Source organism: Physeter macrocephalus, chromosome 11 (assembly GCF_002837175.3).
Source record: "Physeter macrocephalus isolate SW-GA chromosome 11, ASM283717v5, whole genome shotgun sequence".
In the NCBI taxonomy this organism is placed as follows: Eukaryota; Metazoa; Chordata; class Mammalia; order Artiodactyla; family Physeteridae; genus Physeter; species Physeter macrocephalus.
The window spans coordinates 30,581,165-30,591,026 of record NC_041224.1 but is presented as its reverse complement, the minus strand read 5'-3'; the positions used below and the strand labels follow the sequence as shown (position 1 = coordinate 30,591,026).

At 42.8% G+C, this 9,862-nt stretch overlaps 1 protein-coding gene across 10 annotated transcripts in view; it reads right to left on the bottom strand.

The window, feature by feature from the left end:
- Positions 1 to 251: 251 nt before the first annotated feature.
- PRKCQ (protein kinase C theta) overlaps positions 252 to 9,862 on the bottom strand; it is a 156,381-nt gene continuing 146,770 nt past the window's right edge. For all 10 annotated transcript variants that reach the window (XM_028496428.2, XM_028496431.1, XM_028496426.1 and 7 more), the window contains 2 exons: positions 3,728 to 3,856; positions 252 to 1,511 (listed from right to left, as the gene is read on the bottom strand). In XM_028496428.2, coding sequence (XP_028352229.1) covers positions 1,356 to 1,511; positions 3,728 to 3,856 — 285 coding nt within the window. In that variant the 3' untranslated portion in view covers positions 252 to 1,355. The remainder of the gene's footprint in view (positions 1,512 to 3,727; positions 3,857 to 9,862) is intronic.

Sequence of the window (9,862 nt, the reverse complement as noted above, 5' to 3'; positions counted from 1 at the left end):
GGGAATCTGGAATAAAGTATGTTGGAAAGTGAGTGGAAAAAAAAAAAGAAATCTTGTGGGGAAGGAAAGGAGGAATATAATACTAATAACTTAAAGGTTATCTGAGTTTCTCTCCTGTTGGGGATTTTTAATGATTCTCAAAATTTAAAACATTAACTCAATTCTAGCTACATTTGGATGATAACCAAAACAGAACCAGGTTTGGGGCAGGGGGGAGGGGCAAGTAGGGAATTAAACTATGAAGAGGCATCTTTCTTTCTTTTTTTTATTCCATTTTTACATATCCACCTCTTTGTCATTAAGTCACAACATTTTATCAAAATATACACACAGCACAGATATTTTAAACACGGATAGCTAGAATTCTTATTAAATAAGATTGCTGCAAATAGCATGCATGGGTCTTTATCTTGAAGGATGTCTCTCTCAAGAGACTTAGGAGTCATCAAATCATCAGTAATGGTATAATAAAGGGATGGGTTATCTTTTCTCTAGAAGAATTACGCACTTCGTTTTTTTTTTTTTTTTTGCTGTTCTAATGTGAGGATGGTAATGAGAAACTGCCACTGATACTGAATCAACTGAGAATGGATGGATGGAAAGGTTTTATTGGCAGGAGTAAAATGACTCTATCTTTATTGGACTCTAAATTTAATTTCTACGTTGACAAGATAACCAGAGCAGGGGTCTAGTAAACATTGCACATGGATGACACGAACTCTCCCCACTTTCCTCTTGCCCATGAATTTCATGGATAAATCAGAATGAATGAATTTGTAAATCTCAAGTTACAAGCTAGGTTTATCACGAAGAATTCCCATAAGAACCTATTCAGGGCTTCCCCTACCCCCTACCCTTTACACCCGCCCATGTGTGAACAGGATAAAATGGGTTAGTGGTTACTTGTCCGCGGCCGAGCGGATGCCAGTGCTACGCCAGGCAACGCACAGTTTCAGTCTTGAGAAGTCTGGACTCTGCTCCCTGAGTCAACACGTATGTCACTGATCAGCAGTTGGTGCCTAGGTGAAGAGCCATAACTTAGAGTGGAATTAAGTTTTCAAATCTTTCGCAGTCAGTGCAGAGAACCATCTTCAAGTAAATAACTGCAGTGAGGAAGGACCTAATTTCAAGAGTGGCTGCGAGAGACAACAGGGGAGAATCCAAAGGGCATCGTCATTAGTGAAGCAGAGCTGGTTTCTGCTACAGATGCAAAGTCGGTGAGGAGCTCAAAGGGCTCAGCCTTTATTGTTGAGTGTTTTCTTTTCTTTTCCAAGTTGAAAAGGAACCCAAGAAGTGTCCCTTGAACCAGTTCACAGAGAGCAGGCAAATCCCTTCGTGTGTCTGGAGAGGCGAGTTCAGGATATCAGCTTCTCCATCCCTGGATTCACGAAGGAAAAGTTCCGGAACATGTTCTGGTCCATGCTGTTGATCAGCGCTCTGTCTGCAAAGGACAGCCGGGGCTTCTCATTCAAGAATTCTTTGTCGAAATTGCTGCAGTCGTACGGTGATTTCTTGACCAGAGTTTAAGGGGTGGGGAGAAAAAGAGAGGAAAATCAGCCACTGAATTCATGATTCATTCAAGATATGGCTTTTGTCATCTAGGCTGTAATCTGCGTATGAAAACGTTGGTGTCTGCCTGCCAATAAACGAAAGTAATACTGACAGATGATTGTATAGGGCCTTTATTGAACACCTCTAAGATCCTGACTCGTGAGCGTATCAGTAGTATAATTAAATTCATATACAGGAATTCCATGATGTGTACATTCAAATAACTTTACATGAAGCAGGACTGGCAACCTCTGAAAAAGTGGTAAGCCCCAATTTGACCTCTGTCCTTTTAGTCTACAGGGGACAGTGTGGGGGGAAGTGATAGGTTGGGATGGGAGCAGAGGGGGCGGAGGATCGGAGAAGTGTTGCAGATTATATATCCCGGTTATCGATATCCTTCACTACCGTTGGTTCCCCCACCCACATTAATTTTATTCTTTTATTTTTATTTTTACAGTTTTTACTGGAGTATAATTGATTTACAATGTTGTTAGTTTCAGGTGTACAGCAAAGTGAATCAGTCATACATATACGTGTATCCACTCTTTTTTAGATTCCTAATAAGGACCTACTGTATGGCACACAGAACTCAGTACTCTGTAATGGCCTATATGGGAAAAGAATCCCACATTAATTTTATTATTAAACGTCTTGGACTGTCTTCCAGAGACAATACAGATTGGGGTGGGCTCCCTTCTGGTCACCTGGTCCACTGGTGCCCATGACAGAAAAAGAGACCTATTTATAAATACTGTTCAGTATGGTGTACACTTCGGCTTTCTAAGATTAAAAGCAACCATAATCAAATGTCACCCTTGTGTGAGCGGGACTAAGATCCAGGCCCATCCCACCCTCAAGGGGGCCCCTGAGCTGCTGACGCCAATGGTCTGTGGTCTCTGCCTACAAATAGCCGCTCAGACCATGGGTCAGGGAAATTCCTTCCTACGGGAGGAACTGGGAATTGTCCCATAGGGAAAGCATAGCTGAAACGTCTGATTTTTATGTGGAAAGTATTGAGTCCATTGTAGTCTCCCATGGAAGCTGAGACATGAATGACATTGTTCTGCTGAGCCGGAAAAAGGCAAAAATTCATCATGTCATAAACAAATTATTAACCCATGTAGTAGAAATGGTGCTGGTACAAATAATAAGAGTGCTAGAGGCCAGCCGGTAGGACCCTTGGAACATCTGCAGAGCTTAGGACAAATATTGACCATGAGTAACTCTTCCTGCCCCGGGGGCACAGTGCTGCTTCTGGTTACCCACTGGCACCACCAATAACAGAAGATACTTTCTGCAGTGAACCCTCTGCTTTGAAATCCACAAGCCTGTGCCACCTCCATGCGAAGATGGTTCGTGTCTACCCAGGTCATTGCTACCTTATTCCCAGAATCGCCAGGAATGGGTAAAGCTGGCAAATCCACCACTTTGCTGTACTCCTTAAAAACTTATTATTTACTCTTTAAGTTGTGGTAAAATGTACATAACATAAAAATGACCATTCTAACCATTTTAAGTGTACGGTTTAGGGTCATGAAGCACATTCACGTGTTGGGCCATCCATCTGCAGAACTTTGTTCATCTCATCTTTGCTTCATTTTATGGTGACCCAGGAAGTTCTGCCTTTTCTCGGGGAGGTTGGCGACTCTTGCTGGTGGGTATATACATGGGAATTTACAGACCTGTCTTTTTCTAAGTATCAGTTTACTTGTTAAATGAAAAAAACACCTACCAATTACCATTAGGGTCTGTAGTTATATGAACAGATGACAAATGTCAGAGAAACTTTCATAAATATCACAGAAAACATGGATCCAAGACTCCTGTCAAAGGATGCAGGGTTTATGCTCAGGTTTGGGTCATGCAGACTCTGACCCTGCAGCCTGGACACACCCTGTGCAAAGCTCCACATGGCATCGGAGGGTCATCCCCACATATACGTGTTCAGTCTAAGGCATGTACACGTGGTGATCTGTTCTTCACACAAATACATTTGATCACACAGGTTCAATTCTGCCAGTGAGTAACATCCCCTGCCCCCCAGCCCAACAGCCTGATTAAAGAAGACTTTCTTCCAAGAACTGCAGAGGGTGGGTGGGAAGTCCGAGGCCCCGGCGGCCTGGGTGTGATGTGAGGACTGTGCTTGCAGGACCACAGGGCCCCAGAGGCTCCTTACCACCTTAGGCCTGAACGGAGGGTCAATCTCCTTCCTTTCCAGCTCTTCCCAATTGATCTCCCGAAACAAGGGGTGCTGGCGGATGTCTCCCCTCACCCCCAAGCGCTTTTCGGGTTCTCTTACGAAGAGCTGAAAGGAAGCAGAAGAGGAGCAGTTACTTCTCAAGGGATGAACCAGGCCCCTGGGAGGCAGGTGCACTGCTTAGCGTGGGAACCAGGACCGCACGCACTTGACTCCAGTAAGAGAAGGGCCCGGCTTTTGCCACCTGATTTCCGAACCTTCTTTTTCTACCAACCACCATAAACTATCGACTCAAGTCAAACCAGCGGCAACAAGTCTACCGAATATTCCAGAGTCTGGGCTTTGCTCTAGAAGTGCAATGTTTTGAGTTATCTAGACCTGGATTGAAATCAGCTTTGCCCTGAGTTGTTATTCATGGGACCTGGCAAGTTACAGAGTCAGTTCCCTCATCAGTAAGGTGAGGGAAGTATCCTCCTCACAGGGCTGTTTTGTGGGTTAAAACAACAACAACACACACACACACACACACACACACACACACACACACACACACACACACAGAGGTGTGTGCTAATTCCTGGTCTGTATAACCCAACAGCAGAAAGTAAGTGACCAATGTGTTTGTTGTTTGGTTTACTGTCCATCGATCAAGTTTGATTTCTTTAAAAGCTGCTTTCTTAGGATTACAGTCTTGCTCTAAAGAAAAGCTCACTTCAGGTGTGACATAAACTAGCCCCTGGCTATCAGCTTTGTATTTTGTAAGGCATCTGAGTGTCTGGAATCACTCTTCACTCTTGCAAACCTGCTGGACACTAATACTTTATTCAAATCATCTTTAATCATCTCTGACCCATTACATATGTATTTCCTCTTTGTGCTCTCCCCTCTCCTATTACTTTCCCCCATGAGGTCAAAATGAACATTGGCCAGGACAGGAAAGAAACCTGGAAACTCTTCAAACTTAAATAAAACATGTCAAGGGCTTTAAGGAAGTAGAAGAGTCCTAGAATAGTCTCGGGTCCTGGGGGTCTGGAGTAGTTACCTCTTCTCTTACATCAGCTAGATGTTTATGTATCAAATAAATGCTTATTACAGGGTATCATATGGAGACTCTGAGTCTTGAAAACAGAATCCAAGTTAAGTGCAGTGATTTTCCGTGAAGTTCTGGCAGGACTGGACCTCCATTTGCATCTACACTGCATGAACCTCTTGCTTACACCTCTTATAAGAAGAGTCAGTCTTATGTGTAGTCAAAATCTTCAAAAGCTCTAGTCTATAATCACTAACTAATTAACTACCATGCTGTAGCAAAGTGGAGATTTTTTTTTCTTTCTTTTTTTTAATTAGGTGATTCCTCTTAAAGCCCCAGTGAGACCTCATACAACCACCTAGTATATTCAAGTGGTAAATTGTTGGAATGGCCCCAGCTTCCTCTCCCCTTTTTTCATATGGAGGCCACTGAGGCCCCTCTATGGAAACTTAGGGTTCCAAAGCACCCCATTAGAAAATCACTGCATAGTGGATATAACATGAGACTGGTCATTCAAGAGGCTTACTACCGATGTGGCCTGGGGCAAGTTTTCTGAGTCTCAGTTCCCTCACCTGTAAAATGAAGGGTCAGACAAGGTGGTCCTTATGTCCCGTGAGTCCTAACATCCCCCGAACCCCTAGGCCGGTCTTCCAGGCTCCCTGCAATGCTGACACCCGTCCTCTGATTTCACTGTGACCTTCTCTTCCATCCGGACACGTCTACTCATTGAATACGCATCTGCCTTTCCTACCTCTGCCCTTCACCAATGACATTTCCGTCTTGCCAGGGTTTCCCTCTCCCCACATCCACTCCCATTTCTTCCTCTTCCTCTTTAAATCCTGACTCACCTGTCAGGATTCAGCTTACACCCCCTCTTCTCTGTGAAGCTTTCTTTGATTACCTCCACCCACGGTGAGCTCTCTCTCCTCGTCAAGTCATATTCACATGGTTGGTTACATCACTCACCCCACCCAATGTCCCTTGAGAGTCAGGTCTTGTGCTAGAGGCCTCATCGAGACCATCTTGACTTTAAAGGCAGATTCTAAAAGCAGAAAGGTTTTAGAAACCGAGGCTCAGAGTAACTAAGTAACTTGCTCAAGACCACGGGTCTAGCCAGCAGTAGAGCCTAAATGATGAGCAACCCCTTCCTACTTCTGGTTTTGGATTATCTCTCCTCTGTGGTCCATAGAACACCTCCCTTCCACTAAAGGAAATTGGCACACTGTGTGTGTGTGTGTGTGTGTGTGTGTGTGTGTGTGTGTGTGTGTATTTAAAGACTGTCTTTCCTGCTGTAGTGTAAGCTCTGGAAGGCAGATATCATTTCTATTTCTGTTTCTTACAGAATCCAGCCCAGTGCCATGTACAAAGCAGACACTCAATAAATGTTTGTTGAATACATGAGTAAGCTGTCTTTCCACTTTTCTTCCAGATTATGTGTCTTAAAGTCTCTGTCTTCTGTTAGTCTCTTGGTTTCAGCATATAGAACAGCCTAGAGAAAAGTTCACAGTAAAGCACACTTTCCTATAGACTCAGACACCAGCAAGAGTCAAGAGAGGGAAAAGCAGATTGATGCTTTCAGGAGAACAGGGAATAAGTGACTTGCCCCCCATCCCTTCCCTTGAAATGATCCTGATAAATGATCGACTTCCACTTCTTAAGGACATTTTGATGAAGCAAGGTTAGAGAGAAGGTGTGAGTGCCCCATAAACAAGCCAAAACCCAGCCTCATGTTGTTATAATTAAATGGTTCAGGGAATCAGGTTAGAAGTAACTGCCTTAGGCCAAGCGCGCACATGCTAGATTTCCTGTTAGTTTTCCCCAGTAACATGCGGCGTTTGTTCCAAGAGGATCATGACAAAGAGCCTCCTGAACCTGGTATATGTACCTGTGAAATTTAAAAAAATTGTTTTTAAGATAAAATGTATAATGAGTAGATGGTATGATCTCCAGCTTCGAGACTCAAAATCCTTTCCCGTTTTGCACAGACGAGTGAATTATCTTCTCTGCCCTGCAGCCAATCACCCCCCACCCTGGTCCTGAAGATGCTTGTTGACCTTATGGGAGGTCATCGTCTCTGCCACTGGGAGGCTGCACCGAAGGAATAAATGTTCATGAAAGAAAGACTTGATTTTGTCCATAAAAGCTGTCAGAAGTGTGGTTTACACTTACAGGAAAAAGCACATCTCTGACATAAATGGCCAGGATGCAGCTGGGGTTTGTTTAAATTTATTCGGCTATTTGGGCAAGAAAGCAGTGCTGGGCTGCTGGGGACGGACCCCCGCTCCCCCCGGGCTCAGCGCCTGCCACTGGAATCTCCCTCCCTCTTTAGTCCCTCTTCAGATGACTCTTTCTACAAAAGGGAGAGGTATTTCTGTTTGAGATCATTCTTTTCCAAATGATTCGTTTTCCAAAATAATTGTTTGTTTCGTCCAAACAAATGGACAGGACATCCTGGATGAATAAATGAGGAAGAAAGGGGCGTGTCTTTGACAATAGTCAACTGGACAGCAGTGTCCCAGCTGTAATTCTTTAAAAAAAATTTTAAAAAAATTTTATACAATTTTTAAAGGTTACTTTCCATTTACAGTTATTACAAAATATTGGCTATATTCCCCGTGCTGTACAATACATCCTTGAGTCTACCTTACACCAATAGTTTGTGTCTCCCACTCCCTCACCCCCTCTCTACTGGTAACCAGTAGTTTGTTCTTTATATCTGTGACTCTGCTTCTTTTTTGTTATACTCAATCGTTTTTTGTAATTTTAAGATTCCACATATAAGTGATATCATACAGTATTTGTCTTTCTCTGTCTGACTTACTTCACTTTGCATTGCCCTCCAAGTCCAACCATGTTGTTGCAAATGGCAAAATTTCATTCTTTTGCATGGCTGAGTAGTATTCCATTGTGCATGTGTGTGTGTGTGTGTGTGTGTGTGTGTATATATATATAATCTTGTTTATCATTCATCTATTGATGGACACTTAGGTTGCTTCCATGTCTTGGCTATTGTAAATAGTGCTGCGATGAACACTGGGGTGCATGTATCTTCTTGAATTCGTGGGGTTTTTTTCGGATATATACCCAGGAGTGGAACTGCTGGCTCATATGGTAATTCTATTTTTCGTTTTTTGAGAAACCTCCATACTGTCTTCCACAGTGGCTGCACCCATTTTCATTCCCACCAGCAGTATACTAGGGCTCCTTTTTCTCCACATGTTTGCCAGCATTTGTTATTTGTGTTCTTTTTGATGATGGCCATTCTGACAGGTGTGAGGCGATATCTCATTGTGGTTTTGATTTGCAGTTCCTTGATTAGCACATTCTTTGAATGTGCTTGTTGGCCATCCTCATTGCCTCTTTGGAAAATGTCTTCTGCCCATTTTTTTAATCGTGTTGGTTCTTTTTTTTGGGTTTTGTTTTTGTTGTTTTTGATGTTAAGTTGTATGAGCTGTTTATACATGCTGGATATTAATCTCTCATTGGTCATACAATTTGCAAATATCTTCCCCCATTCGGTAGGCCGTCGTTTCGTTTTGTCAACTGTTTCCTTTCCAGCTGTAATTCTTGACAGAGCACAGCCTCTCGTGATGAGCATGTGTTCAGTGCACTATGTGCATCCATGCCCTTTGAGGGCTAAACAGGTTGAAGTCTGGTACTGACATCACTGCCGTTACAGAGGCCGCTGAATACTCTTTGCTTAGCGTTTCCAGAGGACCCGTTACTTCTGGCTTTCAGAACATTATGTAAAATTCCCTAGAGGAGGTTTCTCTAGAAATGATAGATCACCTTTGATTTTTGCAGAAAAGGGAGCTCAGGGCTGTAGGGGCTGTTAGATTAAAATCAGAGCAATAGAGGCACAGGGGCAACTAGAAGCCAGTCTCACAACCAGCACATTGTCAGGTGGCCACGAATTTTTATCAGCCCAGCTCCTGGAAAATGGACAGCTGTCTTCTTCATGGACAAGAACAGAGAATTTTTATTAACTCACAGGAGAAAGAATAAGCCCAGACTCTTCCACGTGGGTTTAAAACCTCTTTCACCAGTGAGTCCTTTTTCTTCACTGTCTTTATCCTTAACTATTTTGGTCTCTGCTCTAGTCACCAAATTCACTTTCTACTCCCACAGCAAATCTTCTTCCTGCTACTGGAACTGCAGCTGACTCTCTCTCTGTTTTATTTATTTTTTGTTTTTTTTTTCATATTTGCTGGAATTTAGCCTTATTTAGTTTTGTTTTTCAACTTTTTATTTTGAAATAATTACAGTGTCTCAGTCTGCTTGGGCTGAGACTGGGAAGCTTAAAGAGCACACATTTATTTCTCATGGTTCTGGGGGTGGGAAGTCCAAGATCAAGGTGCTGACATGGTTGATATCTGGTGAGACGTCTCTCCCTGGCTTGTAGATGGCCGTTTTCTTGCTGAGGGCTCACGTGGCCTTTTCTTTTTTATTTATTTATTTATTTTTATGTTTATTTATTTACTTATTTGTTTTCTTATTAGTCATCCATTTTATACACATCAGTGTATACATGTCAATCCCAATCTCCCAATTAATCACACCTCCCCCCCCCGCAGCTTCCCCCACCTTGGTGTCCATACGTTTGTTCTCTACATCTGTGTCTCTCATTCTGCATGCAAACTGGTTCATCTGTACCATTTTCTAGGTTCCACATATATGCATTAAAATACGATATTTGTTTTTCTCTTTCTGACTTACCGCACTCTGTATGACAGTCTCTAGATCCATCCACGTCTCTACAAATGACCCAATTTCGTTCCTTTTTATGGCTGAGGAATATTCCACTGTATATATGTACCACATCTTCTTTATCCATTCGTCTGTCGATGGGCATTTAGGTTGCTTCCATGAACTGGGTATTGTAAATAGTGCTGCAATGAACATTGTGGTGCATGTGTCTTTTTGAATTATGGTTTCCTCAGGGTATATGCCCAGTAGTGGGATTGCTGGGTTGTATGGTAGTTCTATTTTTAGTTCTTTAAGAAACCTCCATACTGTTCTCCACAGTGGCTGTATCAATTTACATTCCCACCAACAGTGCAAGAGTGTTCCCTTTTCTCCACACC